We start from the raw sequence: 25,998 nt of genomic DNA, 5'->3' as shown, positions 1-25,998 counted from the left end.
ATAACAATACATCTTCTGCAAAACACATTAGAATTTTGCATCGATAATGCCATATTCTTTTAGGATATTAGGACATTTGACAATGCCAAAGACTTTGACAATAAGAACTTTCTTTTCCGTCTCTCCAGTAGTTGTATGTCACTGAGGAGATAAGGACTTCAGTACCTGCAGAGTCAGTGGCTAGGTCACATCTCTGCTTGCTCCCCTGATAAATGGCTTTATGGTGAAATAGAAGCAGAACTCTTGGTCTTCTAGGAGTGGTGGAGGGAGCTGACATTTCTGCGGACCTTGTAGTTTATCTGCCCATCAGTAGCAGTTGATATGGGAGGAGAGAATCCCATCGAGGATTGCCAGCCTGGAGAGTGTCTACATGGTCCATGCTATCAAAACCAAGTCAGTTTTGGTAGTAGTGCTATTTCCAGGTATCATTTTGCAAGAATGATTAATAATAATATGGAACTTTAAAATTTATAAAACACATTCTTCACAATACCCTTATGAGGTATTTCACAAATGAGGAAACAAAGGTTCAAACAGGTTATGTGAGACAATGAGCCTAATTACTACTCATTAATTAAAAATTAGCAGAATTAGTACTCAAGTTCAGGTCTACAAATATCAAGGACCATATTTTCTTTTCATCTCAGGTCTATGGTCAAATTCCTCTACTCATCTGTGAACTATGTGACTATGTTTGGCTTGATTTTGATCTTTGTGTTTCTTATTATTGTCTAACATGATGATTTATATTTGGTAGGTACTTAATCAATAAATGATGATACCTACTGAAATTAAGAAACTGAGAAACAAGGCAAAAGGTTAAATGTGTTGGAAAACTTAAAAATCAATAGAAGCACTTAGCATAGTGCCTGACATAGAATAAAATGCTTTATCATTCATTATTCATTGAAATAAAAATAGATCTTTAAATCACATTTCCCTAAAATAATGTTCCTAACACCTTTAAATGTAATGTTTTCAATAATCCATGGATTTTTGAAACCTCAATAAATATTTTGGCATAATAATAACTTCCTGGGGTGCAGAAATCTTGATTGGACTCATAAGATACTGATAAACAATTATTCAGATGAAGTATAAAGGGAGGACCGGCCACAGAGAGCTTAGTCCTTAAAGGCCTCTCAGATTAAGACTGACTTCCTAATGAATTATGTGACTCTAAACACAATAACTATTTAATGTTTTTATGGAATATTACCTCACAGTTACTTTATGTTTTTATTACAGAAACCAAAACAGCATGCATTTCATTCAAGTACGTGCACAAATATTTCTTCCCTGGTGCCATTTCAATCTGTGGTTCATTGGAGACCTGTTGCTAGCCATCTGTGACTGAGAGGTTTTGTCTGTGAGACAAAGAAAAGCCTTCCAATTAGCTGCCAAGGGGAGCTACTAAGCTCACAATTACTTCACTTGCAAAAGGTGAGTAACAACAATGCAAGAAAGTGAGGCAAGAATTATGAGTTTCAGGGCATGAAGAAGGTAGTTAACCTGTCTCCTTCATGGCTGCTATGTGTCTTTCAACACATTATGCCTCTGGTTCCTTTTTTTGTGAATTTTTTTCTTTATGTTAGGTGGAGTATTCTGAGAGGAAAGTACCCAGGCAAATATATGAGAAAGGAGATAGATACATTAGAGACATCAGAAGTTCTACTGACAACTGTTGTTGACAGTAGAGCCCACCAATAGTGACAGCAGTGAATAGCAGAGTGGTAGTATCCAACCACAGAGGAAGTAGCTTCAGATGTAAAGACAGTTACCCCAGGATAACAACTACTTCAAGAATCTAGAGCCCTTGGTTAGAGAGAAATGCTGACTATGAATTGTAGATAGGCTTTGAAATTTTATTATATAAGCATTAACTATTATTATTATTGAGTAGATGAATATTCCTTTTTTAAATTTTCTGTTTGAACTAAAATGTATTTTAATACTAATTTCCTGATTAATTGATTTGATAAATGTCAAAATAAATTTTGAGAAGGTTCAAATCATTTTGAATAATATGGCACAATTATTTGAGAAATGCAGGGATAAATTATTTTATATGTTCCAGCTATGCCAGGATGAAGGCTAATAGAAGACCAAAATGTTATAAGATGGAATAACTGACTTCTGATTCTGTGATTTCCAAAGGAGACACTTTTTAACAGATTTTTGACAGGTTCTAAGTTCTTCTTATGAGGAATCTCAGTTGAAGACAAATGATTACATAATATAAAAAACATTCATGTGACCCTGCATGCCATAATAATATTATGTTTTTATGGAATATTACTTCAAAGTTACTTTATGTTTTTATTACATAAACCAAAATAGCTTGCATTTTATTCTAGTGATTTTATTCTTCTGCTTTTTCTTTTCCAAAACAGGGGGAATAATGGAAGAACATTTTTTTTTGGCTGGACATTGATGCTGAAATTATGATTTGGATAATACTCGCCTTAATTTAATATTTTTCTATAATTATTAAAATGCAGGGTTTTAGGTTATTAAATTGGTGTCAAATTGTTACTTTTTATACATATGTTCAATTTTCTTCAATTTTATTGTTCATAATGAGTTTTTAAAATTTTCAATGTTACTGCCACTTCCTTTATATGTTATATAAAATATATGTTTATATATAAAGATCTTTTTTATCTCACCAGAGTCCTTCCTTTGTAGTATTTATTGTAACCAAATTAAACAGTGACTCTGATGTTTCAAAATGGAATGGAGCTAACCTTGAGTTTATAGGTTCATAGATTAAGAGCTAAAAGAAAATTTAAGCGTTCATCTCCTTAATTTTACAATTTAGGAATCTGAGGATGAGAGAGGTTAAATGACTTGCCAAGGGTCACATAGCTCATTAACAATGTGAAATTTTAACCCATATCTAAATGACTCCAAATTCAGGGATCTTGCCCTTATGCCACATTGTCAAATAGTAAGAGTAATCCAAACTGAAACTTAGAAGGGAAGATTGCCAAACAGATAAAGAGGCAAAGGATTTGAAAAAAAGAGGAGAGTGTTGAGTTGAATTAATTCACCAACAAGGAAAATGGAAATTAAAGGCTGACTCAAAGCCCCCAGTAGAGCAAATAATCATCACTTCCTTGATTAGTATTTGCAAACTCTTGAATGATTAGCCTAGTATAGGAATAAGAAAGATCCTATATAGTAGTAGCATCAATTTTTCCATAAATATTAAGAAATACTGAGAGGGATGGACTGACCAAAAGTTTATTGTTTGTCCCCATTTATCCTACATAGAAAACAACAAATTAGCTTGCTTTTCCTTAGTGATTCTTAAAAATTACACACTCCACTAAAAGCAAATCGAAATAATAATTAACTCTCATGTAAAATACATAAGCACATTATAGGAATATATTTACTAGTAGCAGAAATAATTGGTCCAGTGACACCCAACTTACTTTCCAAGGTCACACCGTATCTCTGGCATTGTAGTTGGTCTTGGCCTTTCAGCAGTTAATTTCAGTAAATACCAAAACTCGATACCAATATGAGGCTGGAAAACAACACTGGAAAGAGAAATGTTCAAGATTTTTATCAACAGGACTATGTGTCCATAACTGTTAGGCAAGCAAAACAAAAGTTCAGAATAATAAGCAACATTTACCTTGAAAAATAGCTTCAAATACACTGAATATCAATGTGAATGCCACTTGAAAAATTTATTATTTCATAGATTTGTAGTTATTTAAATTAAAAATGTGAAATATAGTTATCAATTAACTTAATATATATTTTCCAAAACCATTTTTAAAGTAAAATTGTAATCTAAGTGGAATATAACATATAAAGTGACATATAGAATCATGCTTTTGTTATATTTACAAATGGGGAAAAATTGGAAAATCTTCACAAATAAAATGTGCATAAATAAATTTTATTTAATGTAATCAAATGTCCATAGAAATAATATTCTTATTTTTATGCTTCCAGATATGAATATCATATTTTCATTGAAAACATTATTTTATCCCAAAATATTTTGGTACAATAAAAGCATTAATATACCCTGGCATAACAGTGATATTTCAAAGAATTTTTGTCTTAGAAAGTTAATATAAAACTTTTTTAAACTGCTTTTTAAAATTAATAAGGTTGTCATTTTCACTGATTGGAGTGAGAAACATCTAGGTTTAAATCCTACCTTTAACCATTCTGTTTCTGTATCTCTAGATAGGTCACTTAAACTCTAATAGCCTATTTTCCAAGGCTAAATATCAGTCAATAAACTTTTATTAAATATTGATTATGCTATTCACTGTGTTTAACAGATGAGATTCCTGTCTGTATATAGGGATTTTCCATAATAGGATTTTCCTATACAGATTCTCTGTCCTTAAGAGAATTTTGAGTTAATAAAGAAAATTAAATGGATTAGTTTAAGGTAAAACTTGTTTTCATCTGTTCTGAATGAAATATTTTTACTTAATTCACTTTTTTACTTAAAAAATTCTGTGGGCAGCTAGGTGGTACGGTGGATAGAGCACCGGCCCTGGAGCCAGGAGTACCTGCGTTCAAATCCGGCATCAGGCACTTAACACTTACTAGATGTGTGACCCTGGGCAACTCACTTAACCCCAATTGCCTCACCAAAAAAAAAAAAAAAAAAGAAAGTTCTGACCACCTACTTTATGACAAAGGATATCTATGTATAGAGATAGTGATATATACAGACATACACATATATACATGAGTACTACAAATCATATAACATAATTGTAAAGAAATAAAATGTGTTGCATCAAAGAAATCATATGGCAACATCAAGCTGCTATAATAAGAAATTCTTCCAATTAAAAAATTCTACAAGATCAAAGAGAATGTTCTTTAAGGTTAAGTCATGCAAAGAAATAGCCCATGTTCAAATAAGTTAGTTCGAGTATACCAAACATATGATATTCATTAGGCTTTCGTAAACATACCTTTCATTTGCACAGCCTATAATCATCGGGGAATATTTGACTACGTAGGTTATTTTTTCATTTGGATCCAGAACAAGCGTGGTCTCTCCTCTAAGGGAAATGTCTGTTAATATCACATCTAAATGGAGCTCTCTTTGTTTGGGATTAGTAATAGATATTTCAATTCCAATAGTATCCTAAAATTTTCAAAAAATAAGCAATTTTTAGTATCAACAAAGAATAATAATTTTTGAGATGTAAATCATAAGAAAACTCCTACAATAGTTGTTTCTTTCAATAAGAGTTATTTTTTAACTTGATTTAACCATTGATTACATTTCTTATATTCCAGGATTCATTCTTTTCTAAGAAATATACATTATACAACATATTTATTATGGTTTGTTAACTATGATAAGGCAATTAAAAAAAAAAATAATAGAGCCTATGAAAAGGCAAAAATACACATTTAAGTAGAAAGTCATTTTTTTCTGTGCTGTTAGATAACTTCACATACAAAATATTGTTGCTGCTTTCGCCTATTTCCTGTACTTACACCAAGGCCCCAAACCATGAAACCTCAAATTGCCTGAAGAGAAGAAAAAAATGTGCAATCATCGTTATATGGTTTGGGGTCAGCCCAGCTTATCTAATCAAACCCTTCCCATTTCCCCTCTAAACCCTGCCTAGCTCCTCAAGCCCAGGGTTTCCAACTTTAGCACAAAACCCAGGACTATGTTCTCTATGTTTCAGCACTCAAACTGAAGCTTCTTTTGCACTGACAACATGTGACTGTCTTATATCCCATTCTTTCAAAGTCCTTACTTCAGATGTGGGCTATGAATCAGAATTTGGGGAGTGGAGGGGACCTTGGACCTATCCATTGGAAGAGACCTATCAAGTCAAGTGCTGCTTAAAAGGAATCCTTTCTGGAACCTCCCTGACAAATGAACTAGACCAAACCTGAAGAAATCCAGTGACAGAATATCCACAGCCTCCTGAAGCAATACCTTATTTTGGAAGATTTCTATTTGCTATGACAAGTTATCAGCTTACACATAACTTTCACTTCTTGTTCTTGATTATGTCTATAAAGAATAATAGTGGGGGACAGCTAGGTGGCACAGTGGATAAAACACTGGCCTTGGATTCAGGAGTACTTGAGTTCAAATGCAGCCTCAGACACTTGACACTTACTAGCTGTATGACCCTGGGCAAGTCACTTAACCCCCATTGTCAGCAGAAGAAGAAGGAAAAGGAGAAGAAGAAGAAGCAGCAGCAGCAGCAGCAGCAGCAGCAAAACACAGGCAGAGACACACATACCTGTGTCTGGATGGATGGATGAATAGAGATAGGGATGTATATATGTATGTATGTGTATATGTGCATGTATGTGTATATGCACGTGTATATGTACATGTGTATCTATATATACATATTAACACTTATGTATGTGCATATGCACACATATGGAGATAGGGACATTTATATGTGTCTTTATGTGTGCCTAGAGTGCTTTAGATTGCAAAAAGTACTTTATATCAATCATCTCATTTAAGCCTCAGAACAATCACATAAGCTATATATTGTTTATAAAATTGGCCCCACTTTATAGGTTCATAGAGGTCTTCCTATAGTCAAGTGTCAAAGGTGGAATTTGAATAAAGCACTGCAGGTTGAACATACTTGCCACTGCATAACACTCTTACTCTGAGCAGAAACAAGTCTAATCCCTCTCCTCTTTTGTAGCCTTGAAAATACTTGAAAACAGCTGTTTTCTTTTCCTTTGCTAAATGTCCATAATTCTTTCAATAGATCCTTTCATAGTATGACTTCTGGTCCTCTCACCATCCTGTTCGCTCTTCTCTACACATTATTTTATCAATTGGCAGTTCCCAAGGAATTAATAAATAATTCTGAGGGAATAAATATTTTAATAGTTGGTGATATGTTACCTGAATAAAGTGATATGAATATGAATTTGAATGAGAGTAAGTGGTAAAAAAAAATTAAAAACCATTCCAAAAGAGGGGAGCATTGTGGGAATTTTGGACACAAAGAGCTGACAAGTACAAGAAATACTTGCACATTTCAGGGTCTTTTCCAGTTTTCAAATCAAGTGATATATAGATGACTGACAAGAGAGATGAGATATTCACTGCAAAGTGATTCCATATTGTAATTATATATTTGAACAACGCATTAAATCCACACAATAGATTCCAAATAGTCATCTTAAGAAGTATTTTTTTAATAAATTGCATAATAGAAGGAGAAAATTGGACAAATATGGTAGATTAGGTACAGAATAAACAATATATTATAATATGAACAATAAGGATCCTATCCAGGTTTATAGTTAGATTACTATATGGCTTAGGTATGTCAAGAGATAGAGACACAGCTCATGCTCAGGAAATTTACACAACAACAATTTATTAATTTTTTTAAAGGATTTGATAAGGATATGTACTTCTATGGTACAGTCATCCTTTTTTCCTCTCCTTATTTAGGCATAACAAATGGTAAGGCCCAAACAGGAATTGACTAGTCTAGCCATGACTAGAGATTGTCCATGAGTGACCCACTATCCCCTCTCATTTGAATTTCTTTATGTCCTGGAGTAAATATGTTATTCAGCCATGTTTTCCAACTGTACTAATCATAAATGAGCCAGGTAACAATGCAAATTGGGTTTGCAAAATTTCATTGGAGCTTAGTCATTATACCTTCAGAATTCAGCAGCTCTTCTGGCTTTTTCTACAGTAAGCCTTTCTCAAAGCTTCTTAATTCCAGTGACTTCCCAATGTTATTTCCAATTTATCCTGTGTAAACCTTCTATCCACTGCCATACTAACTCTTACTAGCATTATATAAAACATTTAATATCCAATAGACAGTAGAGTTTAAATCATTTAAGATTTTCACATTGTAGAAACTTGTTAGAAGCTATTTATCTTTATAATAAAGCAACTTGCTTTTCTTCCTAGGCAAGAAAAATAGTCGATCCCAATATGGGCATGACTTATATAGTATAGTATAGTATAGTATAGTATAGTATAGTATAGTATAGTATAGTATAGTATAGTATAGTATAGTATAGTATAGTATAGTATAGTATAGTATATATTATAGAAATGCCAAATGATAGGAACAAAAATGGTCTTTCCTTTTGTGATACTCTATAGTGTTTTGCCTTTAAATAAATAAATATATATATATATATATATATAGTAACATTAGAAAATTACTTTGAGCAATATGAACTATGGATACACAGTATTTGAAATATAAAAATGATACCTTCTTTGAGAAGTTTCTCATTTTTAGTAAGTAAACTAGTAGCAAACTATTTAATACCATCATTACATACAGGTACTAACAGGGTTTAAATATATTCTTTAACATTCCTCTCCTAACTATCTATAGGATTTTTGTAGGTAAATTCATTTCAATGAATGCTAACCTAAGACATTTAACAAAGGAAGCTCCATCTACAACAACTGTTAATTACCTTTCTTTGAAAGGTATTCCACGGCCTGTATTCTGTGGGAATTTATTTTTATTTGGGGACCCTGCCTTTCAGCTGAGATTAAAAAGCCTTAGGCTCTCAGGGTTTTTTTCTGTGTGAGGGGCTAGTGCCCCTCCCCCTCCACTTCAGCTGAGCCAAAAAAGCCCCTTGGGCTTTTCAGGATGCCTGGTCAGATGGCTGGGGAAAAAAAAAAAAAAAAGCCCCAGCTTCCTATGCCCTGAGGGGAGCTGCCCTGGAGAACCCAGGCATGTCCTGCCAGGCCCTAGGCCTGTGCAGAGGTCCCAGGTGCGCAGCAGGGGGCACAGGCCCCTCGAGCCCCACTGGGCACAGCAGTAGTGCAGCCAGTGGATTAACTTGGCATATGCGGGTTCGCACAGGGCCCGAGGTTTGAGGGGGAGAAGGAACAGATATACAGAGCTAGTGAGACAGTGAAGAGGCAGACATATGGACGTTGGGAGAGTTGGGAAGATTAAGAGAAGGGGGGGGTGGGGAGACAGTACAAGGAGGTTGGAGAAGACAGTAAGAGGGGAGAAGACAGAGGAAGGAGTGGTACAGAGTAAGGGGCTTTTCAGGGGTTCTTCACTAAGGTAGTGACAGAGAAGTTAAAGAGTGAAGCAGAGAAGTTGGAGTGAAGGAGTGAAAGTTGGAGAAAGCTGGAGCATACCCTAAGGCAAGAGGCTGCAATGGCCCTTATTATATTAAAAGCAGACAGGTTGTATAATTTGTATGTCTTAACTTATCTTTTACACTGATTTTTATAAATAAATTCTGCTTTGATTATTTAATTAAGAGGCTTCTTAATCTTTTGCTTATTTATTTGGGAGCAGTGTGGAGAAATTTTTAAACAGCCCATATTAAATTAATAGCAGTCAGATAGCCAGCCAGTCAAAAATCCCCAGATTAGTCCCCAGTCAGATTAGTCCCCCCAAATTAGGTAAACTAGTTAGTTTAAAATATTTTTACAATTCTATTTTATGATAAATGGATCTTGCTCAGTGGGCAGTTGATATTCATTGCAATTGCTGTGAATTCTTTATATTAGAAGTCAGAAATATTTGGTCAATGTTTCTCAGGTTTGTAGTGCACTCCCCCTCTTTAGGATGGATTATAAAGATTTACTGTAATAGTATTGTAAGGTCAATAATATGTTTAAAACTGCTGTGATTGATGTTTTATTGAAGATCAAGAAGAATAATGCTGACTGTAGATGGTGATTTCAGAAACAACCTTCATCTTTACATGAGATATTTTGGGTTAGATGATAGATCGCATTCCCCTAAAGTTGTAAAACTTTTTCTCCAGCTTATATCTAAAGAATAGTTTATTCAAGATTGCATGTCTAGGAGGCAGCTAAGTGGATCAGTGGATAAAGCACTGGCCCTGGATTCAGGAGGACCTGAGTTCAAATCCAGCCTAAGACACTTGACACTTACTAGCTGTGTGACCCTGGGCAAGTCGCTTAATACTCATTACCCTGCCAAAAATAAACAAAGAAAGAAACAAAAAAGATTGCATGTCTATATTCTACTTTCAAAGACATGGATTTAGAGAAACTAATATAATTTCTCAAACCAAAAATGCATACTTCATAATCTAAAAGAAAAATTGGAAAAATTCTCAGTTATCCATATTACTCAAGGAATGCACAATACATAAATTTGTTCTCTCTCTCTCTCTCTCTCTCTCTCTCTCTCTCTCTCTCTCTCTCTCTCTCTCCCTTCCTTTCTCTCTCTCTCTCCCAAAACACTGAATATAAGCAACTGTAATAATGGAGGGGGAGAGTAATATGATAACCCTAGGGGGTAGGTCCTATTATCATCACCTTTTTACAGAGGAGGGATTTGAGACAGAAAGAAGTAATTTGCTGAGGGACACATAGAAAGTATTTAAATATATATATGAACACAGAGCTTCCTCACTCTAAGGTCAGTGTTCTATCCATTGTGACACTTACCTGCCTAAGTGGAAGAAGGGCAATGATTTCCTACAAGTCTTGAAATATATTAATATTTTTAAACATTGAAAACTAATCGAAAAGCACGTGCACCTCCTGTTTGTAGTGAATAGGAGAATTTTTTATCTTTCCATGGAAGAAGATTGAAAACAAAATATGCTGGAACACACAAATACCATACTGTCCTTGTGAAAATTCTAAAGAGCTTTTGCCAATGCTCACTGAATTTCTTAGGTATTACACTTACAGTATTTCCTTCATTTTCCCTAAAATTTTACATTAATCCCTTATGTATAGTCACCATTCTACTGTCTTAGAAAGTTGTATGAGACTCACAAAGGATATGGGATTTTTCCATAGTCATGTAGCCATTAAGTCAGAGAGGGAATTTGGACACATGTGTTCCTGACTCCAAGTCCATCACTCTCAAGTACACTACATTCCCCTTTATGTATTGCTTATCTTTTCATTATTGGTATAAATGGTTCTTTTTTGTCACAGTAAAAAAGAAAATTCCAATTGCATTTTTACTTCAAAGAACTTCAATTTTATTAGTTGAATTCTACCTCCACTAATGTAGATTTTCTTGATGGATTGCTTTCACCAAAAATGTTCAAAAACTATAGCAAACCTTCTGAGGATGAGGCACTCCAAAGTTTGCTAGGTTAGTTCTCAAGTGATAGGTCTGTCTTTTTGTATATGTAACAATATTTATGTGTATGTGTATATATTTATGTGTGCATGTATGTGTGTGTATTTTAAATACATGTATATGGTTTCATCTATAAGTAGATAAAATACAGATACTTTTGTCTAGATAAAGATATAGATATCTATATGTATAGAAATAGATTCGGATATAAACATAGATATAAACACAGAAAAGCAGTTGGGTGGCACAGTGGATAACAAGGGTTAAGTGAGTTGCATCACAAAAGTCATGAAAAAAAGTGAACAGCTTGAAAAGCCAAATGGAAAAGCTCTATGAAGAAAATAATTGCTTAAGAATTAGGATTGTGGATAAAGCACTGGCCCTGGATTCAGTAGCGTCTGAGTTCAAATCTGCCCTCAGACATTTGACACTTACTAGCTGTGTGACCCTGGGCAAATCACTTAACCCTTACTACCACACACACACAAAAATAGGATTTAACAAACAGAAGCTAACGACTTTATGAGTAATCAAGACATAATAAATCAAATCCAAATGAATGAAAAAAGTAGAGGACAATGTGAAATATCTCCTTAAAAAACATCTGACTTAGAAAATAGATCCAGGAAAGATAATTTGAAAATTATTAGACTACCTGAAAACCATCATCTTCCAAGAAATTGTCAGGAAAAATTGCCCTGATATTCTAGAAGCAGAAAGTAAAATAGAAATTGAAAGAATCCACCGATCACCTCCTGAAAGATCCCAAAAGGAAACCTTCAAGGAATATTATAGTCAAATTCCAGAGATTCCAGGTCAAGGAGAAAATATTGCAAGAAACTAGAAAAAAATGAATTCAAATACTGTGGAGCTACAGTAAGGATAAAACAAGATCTAGCAACATCTACATTAAAGGAATGGAGGGCATGGAATATGATATTCCAGAGGGCAAAGGAACTGGGAGTATAGCCAAGAATCATATACCCAGGAAAACTGAGTATAATCTTTCAGGGGAAAAAATGGGACTTCAACAAAAAAAGGACTTTCAGGCATTCAGGATGAAAAGATCTGAACTGAATAGAAAATTTGACTTTCAAATGGAAGACCCTAGAGAAGCATAAAAAGGTAAACAGGAAAAAGAAATCATGAGGGATATTAAAAGATTAAACTGTTTACATACCTACATGGGTAGATAATATTCCTAACTCATAGCTGAAAGGAATATTCTTAGAGGGCACAGGTGTGCATGGAATATTAAGGGATGATATCTGTAAAGCATTTATTTTTTTTATTTATCCATGTTTTTTGTGGAGCAGGCAGGGCGGGGTGGCTTATGTCTGGGGCCAGATGTGGGCTCGGGGCCTCCTGGTGCTTTGTCCACTGTGTCACCTAGTTTACCCATGATGAAATCTTCAGAATAATGTTAAGGGATAAGAGTAATGCACTGGAAGAAAGAGAAAGGGAGAGGCAGATTGGGGAAAAGTAGTTCACATAAAAGAAATAAGAAAAACCTTATGAAGTAGAGTGGAAGATGGGGAAGGGGACAGGGGCAGTGAGTGAGCCTAACTCTCATCAGAATTGGCTCAAAAAGGGAATAAAATATACACTCAAGAGGGGATAGTTATATCTTGCCCTGTGGGAAAGTAGGAGGAGAAGGGGAAAAGTGGGTGGGGGCTGAAAGGCAATGGAAGGAAGAAGAGATTAGGGGAGGGGGCATTAAGAAACAAAACACTTTTGAGGAGGGATAGGGTGAAGGAAGATAGATAATAGAGTAAGTATCAAGGGGAGGGATTAAGATGGAGGGTAATATAGTTAACAATAGTAACTGTGAAACAAATGACGAGCAGGATGCTATCAGAAGGATGTATGAAAAACACAAACTATCAATGGAGATAGAATTGATGCATCTGTATACAGATTGGAGTATAATTTTATTTGTTAGCTCCTCTATTTTTTTTAGTGAGGCAATTGGGGGTTAAGTGACTTGCCCAGGGTCACACAGCTAGTAAGTGTTAAATGGCTGAGGCCAGATTTGAACTCAGGTACTCCTGACTCCAGGGCTGGTGCTTTATCCACTGCACCACCTAGCTGCTCCATTAGCTCCTCTTTTTAAAGGTAATTTTTCTATTTTCTTTCACAACCTGACTAATGAGAAGATGTTTTGCAAAACTGCATATGTATGACATATTGAATTGCTGGATTTCAAAGGGAGGGTTGAGAGGGAGGGAAGAAGAAAATTTAGAACACAGTTTTAAAAAATCAATGTGAAAACTAATGATGAGCCAAAGTTCAGAGAACCCTGGAAGGGCTTACATGAACTGATGCTGACTAAGAGGAGCAGAACCAGGATAACATTGTATACAGTAACAGCAACATTGTGCAATGAAAAATTGGGATAGACTTGGCTCTTTTTAGCAATGTAATGGTCCAAAGCAATTTCAAAGAACTTCATAATAGAAAATGTTCTCAACATCCAGAAAAAAGAACTGTGACTTTTGAATGCAGATTACACCATACTGTTTATACTTTTTGAGCTGTTTTTTTTTTCCTTCTTTGTTAAGGTTTTTCCCTTGGGTTCTGATTCTTCTTTCACAATATGACTAATGCAGAAACATGTTTAATGTGATTACACATATATAACCTATATTATATTACTTTCTGCATTGGGGAGAAGGGAGGGAAGGGAGGTGGGAGAAATATTTGGAACTGATAATCATATGAAAACAAATGTTGAAAACTATCTTTATATGTAACTGGAAAATAATAAAATACTGAAAAAGAAACAAAAAGTTCTTTCTGTCTATAAGACATTAAAGATACACCAAGGATTGTCAATCACTTTCTAATATAAACTACCTGAAAGGTATGGACTTGACGAAGGATGAACTCTTTCATTGATCTTAGTATAAAAAACTTACTCCAAATAGAGTTTAATTAAAAAATTACCAGTAAAATCCTAAAATTTCTTGAGAAAAGTTTATCTTCTCTTTTTATAGGAAGCCATCATAGGTTTAATTCCATTTACAATGACAAATCTTCGGAAACTAAAACTTATAACTATCAAAAGAACAAAAAATTTGCTTGTATGTCCAATATATCTGTTGCCTTGTGAAAGCCTATTCCACAAATTATATGTTCTTGAGCAGTGTGCTCAAGTTCCGACAGGTCTTATGAAGTTAAAAAGACCCCAAGTATGGGCCAGGGAGACTATATCCATTGTTTGAAGATCCATTCATGCTAAATCATGAAGGATCATTATCAGGTTGGCTACAGGATGATGACGTTTTTAGGGTTTGTTTGTTTGTTTGTTTGTTTTTTTACAATGCTCAAGAACTTCTAAGTTATAAAGGGACTGGGATGTGTATCAGTGAAGAGAATATCAATACTAATGAAATCACAGATCCTTTTAGTACTGAAGTATGGAGACAAGATTAATTTTTCTCTGTTAAGGCTAAAATTCTAGCTAAACTGTCTAAAATATCTAATGAGTGGTCGCCAATAAATTATAAGCTTTAGCAAGAGTTAGACTTTTAAGCATTTATTAAGGAGAATAAGAATTTGATAAAGAGAGAGAGAAAGGCCTAGATTCATCTATCTCTCTAAGGGAGAGTGCATTTCTAGCTCCCTTCTCCGCCAGAGTCCTGAGGAAAAAGAGCCAGTCAGAGCGCCAGGCTCCCCCTTCTTCCTCCCACAAGCAAATGTCACTTCCTGATGCCAAAGAAAAGACACATGGTTTTGCCCTCAAAGACCTTCACCTCATGGGCGGAGCTCTTCTACAGTAAGTCTCCAGCAGGTGGCGTCATTCCAATCGTTACATCTCTATTGAACAAATGGGAGGAATCATTTCAGAGAAGGCCAGGGCTCAAGAAACTTATTTGTTTAAAAAAAAATAGCACCTATATCCCAGGTTTGTTATTAGGACCAAATAAAATAATATGTGTAAAGTGCTTTGCAAACCTTAAGTGTTACACTAATCCTAGCTATTATATAAAGAGGTTGCTATCTCTATAGACCTTAATAAAGCTATAAATATTGAAAACTGATGCAGATATCAAAATCAGTATCTACCCAGAATCTCATCAGCTTACAGGGGCAGCTAGGTGACACAGTAGATAAAGCACTGGCCTTGGATTCAGGAGGACCTGGCCTCAAACACTTGACACTTACTAGCTGTGTGACCCTGGGCAAGTCACTTAATGCCAATTGCCAGGAGGAGGAGGAGGAGGAAGAGGAAGAAGAAGAAGAGGAAGAGGAAGAGAAAGAGGAAGAAGAAGAGGAAGAAGAGGAAGAAGAAGAAGAAGAAGAAGAAGATGATGATGATCTCTATAAGTATTGGTATTGCTTTGTTAGAAAGGCATTAAGTCCCAGACTTCCACACAAAGTCCCTCTTGCTTGCTCTTTGAACCAATGGAGAATCAAGGACACTAATCTCTTATACTTAACCTATGTCTCATACAAAGTAATTGCTGGGTCTCCAAATTATAGATAGATAGATAGATAGATAGATAGATAGATAGATAGATAGATAGATAGATAGATAGATAGATAGATAGATCGATAGATAGATAGATAGATAGATAGATATACATACATATCTTCATTTTTTCTCTACTGTATAAGAAATAACTTTCCCTAACCAATTTTTTCTCCTACACAAATTGCTATATATTCCAATTCCCCAACTCTCACATAGGCAGCACTCACTCATTGATGTACCTATTCCCTCTATTCTTAGTCTTGCTTTCAATTCTCTTTAATTCTCCTTCTTCTAATAAACATAATCAAAAATTGAAACACTCCCTAATTCACTGAAACTACCACTCTACTTTTTTTTTAATCTCAGTGTTAAGGGTATTAGCATCCTCAATACAGAGGAGCTGATTAGAATCTGAGGAAGCCAATATCTCCAGAAGCCCCCAGTCCACAGTTAAACCTATCATGAACCCAGTACTAGACACCTCTCCAGCTTGATAGGGCCTGACAGAACTTGTGCTTCCAAGAACTCATAGTCACTTCTAAACACAGTCAAACAAATAAATGATACTTAAATAAGGAAATTATATTAGCATAAAGACAAAGTTACAAAGACAACACAATGATAGTCTCTTTCTTAAACTGAATGCATATTCTTCTTTACCTAAAGCACCATTTTATCCCCTCTCTGCTAAATAAATTACCCTTGCTTCCAATCACTCCTGTGAAATACTGGAAACTCCAGAATTATATATCATTCCATGAGAAAAAAAAAGTTTAAGAAAGATTAATTCTGGGATGCAAATGCTGATCCTATGTAAATCACTCATTTATCTTAAGAGCTACTTACAACTAGTAATATCTAAAATCCCCAATACATTGGCATTCATATTCCAGAGTTGAGAGAGTTTAATCTCCCTTTCTGAATGAATCCTCTCTTCTGAGAGAATCCTCTCTTATGCATCTGTCATTACTCCTAAAGTACAAGTAGCAGAAGTTAGATATGAGTTTTTCAGATTTCATTGCTGGTTCCTTCAAGTGAAATGATCTCTTCCCTCAGCTGCCAAATTCTTCCAGATATTTCTTTTCTTTTACTTTTCTTTCCTTTTCTTTTCTTTCTTTTTCTTTTATGTTGTGAGGCAATTGGGGTTAAGTGACTTGCCCAGGGTCACATAGCTAGTACGTGTTAAGAATCTGAGGCCGGATTTGAACTCAGGTCCTCCTGAATCCAGAGTGAGAGCTCTATCTACTGTGCCACCTAGCTGCCCCAGATATTTCTTTTCAACCTCATAGCTACAAGTCTAATTCAAGTGATTATTATCTCATACTAGAAAAAGCACAAATGCTTTCTAGTTATACTCTCTTCCTTCAGGGTTTCCTACTCAAATCCAACCTGCACAGTATAATCAGACTAATCTTCCTAAAATAATGCATCAAATGTCATTCACCTTCTCAAAAAAAACTTCACAAATTCATTGTCAGAAGTCTTAAATTTAAGTGTACCCAGCAAAGTCTAGCTTAGTAACTTTCATAAGGCTTTGCTGCCATCCCCACAAACCCCCAATTATTTGTGCATACATCTAGAATAAAGAACACGCTGAAGAGCAATGGGTATAGTCAACATTTCAGTAAATAGGAGCAAGGAAATAAGAATTAAAGGACTGTGGAGGTGGGAAATTGAAGCAAATCAAGGTTAAAAAATAAAGTATGGGTAAGACGTGCCCCGAAATTTATTTGGCAATTGCTTGAGCATCCTCTTCCCTCAGACAAGGGAAACATCTAGATTTGGTATTAGAAGTAATCAAAGGAAAAGGAATATATATTTGGACCCTAATGGAGATTGTATCAGGTTTTGCTGTATCCCTTGATGATTGGCTTTAAAGGTACTAATTAGCACTATTGTCTTTGTGAGTGTTCATTCTAAGCCAAATCCAAAACCTGAGGCTACTCAAAGCAAATCTACTGCTCCTCACAACCCTTTCCAGGTATATCTTCTAACACTTTCCAAGACAAATCTTTCAATTCAACTTAATTAAGTTACCCACAATTTCTCAAATATGCCTTGTGTATCCAGCTTCTATATAATCTATTTTGCTTAAATTGATCAAGATGCCCAGTCATTAAAGGAGATGCTGTATCTCTCTTTCTTTGCCTATCAGAATCATATTCATTCTTTTTTTCAGCAAACATTTTATTTTATTTTTCAATTACATGTAAAGGTTGTTTTCAACATTCATTTTTGTAAGATTTTGAGTTCTGAACTTTTCTACCTTCCTCCCTTCCCTCCCCCTTCCCAATACAGCAAACAATCTGCTACAGGTTATATATGTACAATCATGTTATACAAGAATCATATTCATTCTTTAGGATTCAACTTTATCACCATAGTCAAAAGTGATCTCTTCCTCCTCTCAATTCATAGATAACTTTCTATTCAATCATGGGCAACATTCCTTCTTATAATTATTATTGATGTCTTATTTAATGTCTACTAAACCATAATAGTGCCAAGGGCTAAAATTCTAGTCTGTCTAAAATATCTAATGAATGGTCGCCAATAAATTATAAGATTTAGCAAGAGTTAGACTTTTAAGCATTTATTAAGGAGAATAAGAGTTTGGTAAAGAGAGAAGAAAAGGCCTAGATTCCTATCTATTAAAGGGAGAGCACATTTCTAGCTCCCCTCTCCACCAGCGTCCTCAGGAAAGAGAGCGAGAGGGAGCGCCAGTCTCTTCCTTCCTCCTCCCACTAGTCCGCGTCACTTCCTGATGCCAAAGAAAAGACTCCTGGTCTTGCCCTCAAAGACCTTCGTTTCAAGGGCGGAACTCTTCTACAGTAAGTCTCCAGCAGGTGGCATCATTCCAATCGTTACAATAGTCTTGTGAGTCTTTGTAACCCTCAGTACTTTGTAACATTCACTAAATACATGTTTAATGAATAATTTGATTCAATTAAATTTCCACATATCTTTATCAGGCACTACTCAGTATCACTGCATATTACCAAGGTACTCTGCTAAGTATGTCAGGAATGCAAAACTGAACAAGACATAGTTATCCCCTTAAGGGTTTACAATCTAGTAGGTAGAAAAAGAAATGTCTATGAATCTAACACAAAAGATGGATTTTTTCACATTTCTACCAATTACTATGTGATCATCAGAAAATTACTTAGCCTCTCTGAATCTATTTTCTTTTCTGTAAAATGAGAATAACACCTGACCTGTCTGTCATATAGGATTGTAGGAGTCATCATAGTACACTAGAAAAAAAGCTGTGCTTCTGGAATCAGAAGACTGAGGTTCAAATATCACCTCTGATTTGCATTATTGAGTAACTTTTGCCAAGTCACTTAGCCACCTGGGCATAAGAGTGTTTCCATCTCTAAAATGAGAGAGTTCATTCAGATGTCCTCTAATGTCCCTTTTCATCTGTGATCCAATGAACTCCCCAATGTTGAAAAGTATTTTGTTAACCATAAAACCCTCCAGTAATGGAAGGCATTATTATATTCATTTTGTGAGCCCATAGTGATGTGGAAAAAAAGGAAGCTGGATATTTTTGTTAGGCTTATGAGTCTATTTTGACCAATAAATGAAAAGCCAGTAAACATGAAATACTTTCTTAAAGCCTCATATGAAACAAAAATTAAATTACACTTGAAAGTTTTTTCTTAAGTTTTTATTTCTCCCTAGTTTTCATTTTTCTTCCTGTCTATTCTTTCAGGTTCCAGATGGGAACAGGAGAAAAATATCCAAATTATCATCAGAAGGTTATTTTTTCAGTTACTTCTATCCTGAGCTGAGACAGGGAACCTTGGAATACTTGTGCAAGAGCTTGTTTCTAATGATATTTCTAAGCCAATTTTTCAGACTCAATCCACCTAGCTACTTCAGAAAAAGTAACAACACTTTTGAAGGTTGTTTCAAATTAAAGAATCTCTCTAAACTTTTGAGGATAATCTATTACTTTGAACCAAAAAACTCTATGCAATTCTAAATAGTAACTACTATTTATTTAAAATTAAATTGGAAATAAATTTACTGATGTTATGTTAACATCAACAAGCACTAATGAAATATTTATATGCACCAAACGCTATACTGTGAACTGAGAATACAATGAGAAAAAAGTTATGAAACAGTCTCTGTTCTCAATGAGCTAACATTAAATTATGGGAGACAACATGTACTCAAAAAACATATATGTGTGTATAAATAGACACACATGCATATATATACATACATGTATACATACACATGGGTGTGTGCATGCATGCATGTATATGTGCATGCACATAGGTGTATGTATACATACATGTATGTATACACATGGGTGTGTATACGTATATATTCGCATAAACACATACGTGTTTATCTCTGTGTGCGCACACATGTGTGTGTGTGTGTGTGTGTGTGTGTGTGTGTGTGTGTGTGTGTGTGTACACAAGATAAAATCTGGAGGACAGCTAGGTGGCATAACAGATAGAGCAATGGACCTGGAGTCAGGAAGGCCTCAGACACGTACTAGCTCTTTGACCCTGGACAAGTCTTGTTTGCCTCAGTTCCTTATCTGTAAAATGAATAGGTGAAGGAAATGACAAACCATTCTAATATCTTTGCCAAGAAAACCTCAAATGGGGATACAAAGAGTCAGACATGACTAAAATGACTCAAGAACAATGAATTCTAGAGAAGACACTAGCAGGTGGGATGGGGAGGTAGGGTTGAAGAAAAGTCTCATTTTATAGATGATACTTTAGCTAAACTTTTAATGGTGGTAGAAATTCCAATGAGAAAATTTATTTCTATCATAGAGGCAACCTGTGAAAAGACAGAGATGGGAAACTGAATATTGTATGTAGCGAATCAAAAAATGGCCACTTTGGCTGGAACAAAGAGTGTGACAAGGAGTAATGACTAAGTGGCTTGTAAATATAGGTTGGAGATGGATTCTCATAGTCTACAAATGCCAAGCAGAGGAGCTTTGAATTTGATTTCAGATGTAAGAGGGAGACACTGGATGTTATCATCAATAAATTAGAGGAATGATATTTTCAGACCCTTGTCTAGAAAATATCACTTCAGTAGTTTTATGCAAGATTTCTTGGAGAGGGAAGAGACTTGAGGAAGGTTGACAAATTAAGAGGCTATTGCAGTCATTCAATTGGCAAAATAATACTCTCCCATCTCAGCACAATAATTTTGCCTCTGCTGATCAATAGCTACCTACTTTCTCTAGTACAATCTTTAGGAATATTTATCCAACAAGAATAGATTGTTTTTGGATATAATTCCAATGGACCCTCTCTGGACCTTCTTTATTCCTTCCTCAGTACAAAGTTGTCTTGGTCTCAATGTCTTTGCCCCCAGAGAGCTCCTTTACCCTTGAGAAGTAGTTCACATGCCTCTTAAAAGGCAGGCTTCTTTTCTTTGGGGATGTTTTATGCAAATCCTTCCCAGAAAGGGCTTGGGAAAGCAAAGGTTACTGTTGGAGTGAGGCTGCATTTTTTCTTTCATAGGGAAGCAAAATCGTCATTACATAACTATGGTAGGAGTATATTTACTTTAAAAAAGGAACCTCTTGGTTAACATTGTGGTAATTCTGAGTAGATGGATTGGAGAGTCCTTATTTAGCACTTGTTGAAGAAGGAGGTATTCCTTCCATAGAGGTTACTAAGGAAATAAATATTGTAAATAATTCCCTTGTTAAGGAAGACGTTTAGGTTTCGGCATGTGGGGAAGGGAATAACAGGTAAGTAGCAGTACCTAGAAAGCCTGACCATCAGCTTAAATTCAAAACTGGTCGTATACAAGAGGCTTATGACTGTAAAGTCTCTTTATTATAATTGACTGACACATGAAATGTTGATTATAACACAAATGTCTATACTGTAGCCTTGATACTCTTGGTGTTGTTCCTATTCAGTGTCAGTAGGAGAAAAAAATCAGTTACTATATTGAAATTATCACCATGTGTTTTGAGGCGCTGATAATTCTAGTTTTTCTCCAGTTCTTCATCACATTGTATTAGAAAATGCACCATAAACTATAAAGATTTGGTATGATCCAATGCATAGATGAGATTATTGAGACTCAAAATTTTTTCCTCTTGAATGGGAGAGGAAAAACCTAGGATCTCCAGCTTTTACTGTCATTTACATTTTTTCCTTCTGTTTTTGTCTTATTATTCTAACTGAGGAGGGTGAGGAGTTTGTGTTCCCCCCCCCCCACACTTCTCCCCACTCCCTTCTCCTTCTATACTGCTCTGCTCATAGCAAAATGGCAATCTTGTTAAAGTTCTATAAGTATTTAAAAGGTAGGAGATCCTCTAGAAAATCCTTAGGACCCTGCCATCAAAGGGTGGTATGTTATAGGAATTTTGACTAGCATTTCTCTGACATAACGTATTTTTCACACCTATGACATGAGGTGGGCCCATGCCCCTCCTTTCCCTGTCTTTTAACAGGCATTGGTTTCCTTTAAAGGAGTCACAGCTGTGATGGTACCTGACTGACTATGGCTTCCCCAACACAATGGTCTAGTCACTTAAAGGCATAAAAGACCTGAAGTCAGGAAGATTCATCTTTGTGTGTTTAAATCTGGTCTCAGACACTTTCTAGCCATAGGATACCAGGCAAGCCACTTAAGCCTGTTTGTTTTAATTCCTTATCTGTAAAATGAGCTAGACAGGGGAATGGCAACCCAATCCATTTTCTACACTAAGAAAAACTCAAATGGGGTCACGAACAGTTTGACATAAAGGAAATGACCAAACAACAACAACAAAAGCAGAAAAGATCCCAGTGATAGGAAGTTGGGACCTCGCTGACAGTGGATTTTTGAAAACTATTTGAGTTACTTTGCCCTTCAATGTATGAATTGAATTGTCTGATGACCAGACAAGTTGCTGTGTGGAGATAATGAGGACCAAGTCCAAATCAAACCTCCTTTGGTTAACTGTTCAATAACATGCAAGTTCTTCACTATATCGCAACATCATACCTGAAGTAAGAGAGTAATGGCATTAGGGCCACCTCCAAAATATGCCAAGTAAGAAGATAGAATAAAACAACCTTTGCTCTGATAGAGTTCATAGTAGAAGGTTTGTGCACATGTCTGTTGCCCCTGACCACCTCCCCATTTTGTTAGTACAGTAAGTTATAAGTAGCTAGAATAAGGTAACAATAGTAGAAAGTAAGATTGCAAAGGGGAACCTGGAAGTCATTTACAAGCTGTCTCATAAATTAAGGAAGAATAATAGTTACTTGCAAACTCTCTCATAAATTAGGAGAGCATAGGAGCCACGGACAACTGCCTCATATATTAGCTAAGACCATAAATGATAATTTCATAATTTAATCATTCAGTACATAGATATTATAGTATATTATACATGTGTGTATATGGGTCTATACATATTAGAAGAAAGTTAAATAAGAAAAGTACAAAATGTTGTAATTCAGAAAAGGAGATGATGCACAAATCAAGGCTTAAAGGAAAATGCACATGAACAGGGTTTTGAAGAATAACATAGATACAATCAACAATCCATTCCTCGTCTATTCACAAGAAACATTAGGAGCCACAACCATCAATATTTTTTAAACTCTGTATGTCTTTTAAAATAGTTAAAAGAGTAGTTTTGTGCCTTTATAAAATGAGTCATTCTGGGTTTTTACTTGCCCCTAAAGAAACATAGAAGCATTAGGATTCAGGGAAATTTTTCAAAACACTACATAGAGCTAGAGAGAAATAATGGAAAAGAAGGAATTTTAATGGCACTTACAAGAAGCCAACAAAAATTTTTCTATTAATTAAAATAAAAACAATAAGCTACCAGCTCAAATTTTATAACAATACTAAATATAGCATATCACTGGCAGGCAGAATTGGTTGCAAATAAATTATATGGCATCTTTTCGATTTAAAAATCTAATCATAAGTTCATAGATTTAGTACAGCCATCTTAACCAAAAAAAATGCTCTAAGCTTTTACTCATTCTTTTTCCCCTTCCCCCATATACCTTACCTATTTACTGATACCTGAAATTCCAGAATAGGAGTTTTGCCCCTTTAACTTAAGGTTTTTATATCTGTTCAAATAAAAGTTCCCTTGGAAGAGGTTATAGCTTAAACTGATATCGGGCACTTTTGCTTAAGTAGAAATGACTTTCCAAGCCTTTCTTGACAGCAGGTTTTGATAAGAAGAAAATGGAAATCACTGGATATCTTAGAAGAAAGGAATGAAGTTTCCCACTATATGAGGTCAAAGTGCTTAAAATTGAAAGGGGGAATGGTAAAGAGAGGGCCAAAGGTAAATTTGACAACTATGCCCCAAACCAGTGTGCCTTTTAACTTTAAGAATTATAATAATTTAAATTTTGAAAAGAATTATAAGTTACAAATGACAGGAGAAAATATGCTGGGAAATATTTTTTGAAGTAAAAGAATCTAGTCAATTGGGACTTCAGAAATGAAATGTTTAATATACTTCAATAACTTTTCATAAAGCTAAAACCCAACATCACATTTTTTTAAAAAAGAGAAACTTCTCAATTTCACTATAATAATTCCCTCATTTGGAATGTTTTGAATATTCTTAGAAACCATAGATAGACAACAAGTGAATCAAATAAGAGTTAATAATTGAATAGAACACTAAGGTGCATTAATTTTTTTCTTCTGATTTTAAGGTGGCATCTAGGAAGAAAGTTATACACCTTTATTATGTCCAAAATGGTACCTCAGAACTGAAAATAATATGGCTATATGTGTATTTTGTGAATCATAAGTTTTGATGTTTTCTAAAACTTAGAAGAATGAAATTCTAATGTCAATGTTTCTGGTTTGAATGTACAGGAAAGGTAGCTTTTAAAAGTGATCATCAGGATCTAGAGAGTCTTAATATTTTCCTTATTGAATGCATTTAAAAAGTCCTTTACTGCTTACGACTTTGTGATATAGCCTTCTATACAGCTCAAAGTACTTCTCTGTATTGCTTTAAATTTATTTCTTCACTCTCCTTTGATTTATTTCTATTTTTAAAATTAAAAGTAATTATTTTTGGAAGCATTTATTATCTCATATTCCCATTTCCCCCCAACAATAAAAACCTCCTAACAAAATTTATGAAACAAATCCAATATTATTCATGCCCAAATGCATTATATTCTGCATTTTAAGTCCCTAACTTCTCTGGCAGGACAGTATGCTTTATATTTGGTCTTAGAAATATTTTTGTTACTGCATTAATGAGAGTATTAATGTTTTTCAAAGTTGTTTTTTATACTGTTGTCATTATATAAATTATTATCCTACTTCTACTACTCCGTGCTAATCTATTAACAGTAAACTACCAATTAATCATTCATGTTTTATTTCACTGTGGGTTATTTAAGCCTTTCAGTAACTTTGCCATCATTCAAAAATTGTGTTATCTTGAGACAGAGGCACATTTAAAAAAGGCTATATGAGGCCATCCTTATCTAGGGAATTGCAAGTTCTGTTACAAGAAACTGATCTTGTCTGTCCTATCAAAAACTTGTCTAGAATGTCCACCTCTATAAAGCAGTTATAAAGTGCTGGATGGAACAGATGAATCTCTTTAGGTAGTTTTCTTAGTGCCTAGTACAGGAATATAATTAATGAGGGGTTATAGAACTATGCATATATGTAATTTAGCAATGAGATTATTAAATTAAGTCTAATTCTCTACTTCTTTAAAGTTGATTATTCCCATGAAAAGAGATATAAGAAATGCTATTTCTGTCACTTTTGCATATCAAATAATATTTTTTGAGTTCTTAATCAAGAAAACCAGGAAGAATTGGGGAGGAAGGAACAATGGATCAAGAAAAAAGAAAATATAAACAAAGCCTTTAATTCATCTGTTTACATATAATACACAAAAGAATATTTTTATTATCTTTGAATGCTAATGACTTTAGTTGGTTATGTTTAAATTTCTGAATGGTTGATAATATTCCTTTAGCCTTTTGAAGTATAAGCTTATTCTGAAAACTTCAAGATTCTTTAGAGTTTGATTTTCTGGATTTATTTTGCAACAATTTCCAGAGCTGATATGACTTTTATAAATTCAGTGATGCCTTTGTTTAAGAAGACCTTGAAGCCTATTCAAAACTGTTGGGTTCTAAGGTAACAAAAGTAGTGTATCTCTTCTCTAGCTTTATGAAGAAAATTTGCATTTTCTCCAAATGGAACTACCCTGAGATATTATTTGAGAATTTTTCATTGTACACATTAATGGTATAAGCCACCACATGTAAAAAAGATCCTTAGGTGGGTCTGTAATCTCATCAGTATGGCTACTCCCACTACTGCTGCTGATTAATAACTCCTCTATGCCTTCTTATTCTTATTCTAGATAATTCTTGTATCTTTCCGTAAATCCACCAAACAACCAAACTCCTGAAAGGCTTCCTGTAG

General features: G+C 34.8%; 1 protein-coding gene across 1 annotated transcript in view; it reads right to left on the bottom strand.

The window, feature by feature from the left end:
- CFAP47 (cilia and flagella associated protein 47) overlaps positions 1-25,998 on the bottom strand; it is an 849,402-nt gene that overhangs the window by 268,071 nt on the left and 555,333 nt on the right. Inside the window, 2 exon segments of the mRNA XM_043993472.1 lie at positions 3,441-3,548; positions 4,962-5,137. Of these exon segments, the coding sequence (XP_043849407.1) occupies positions 3,441-3,548; positions 4,962-5,137 (284 nt within the window).

Source organism: Dromiciops gliroides, chromosome 3, assembly GCF_019393635.1.
Source record: "Dromiciops gliroides isolate mDroGli1 chromosome 3, mDroGli1.pri, whole genome shotgun sequence".
Classification (NCBI taxonomy): Eukaryota; Metazoa; Chordata; class Mammalia; order Microbiotheria; family Microbiotheriidae; genus Dromiciops; species Dromiciops gliroides.
This window is presented reverse-complemented; position numbering and strand designations above follow the sequence as displayed.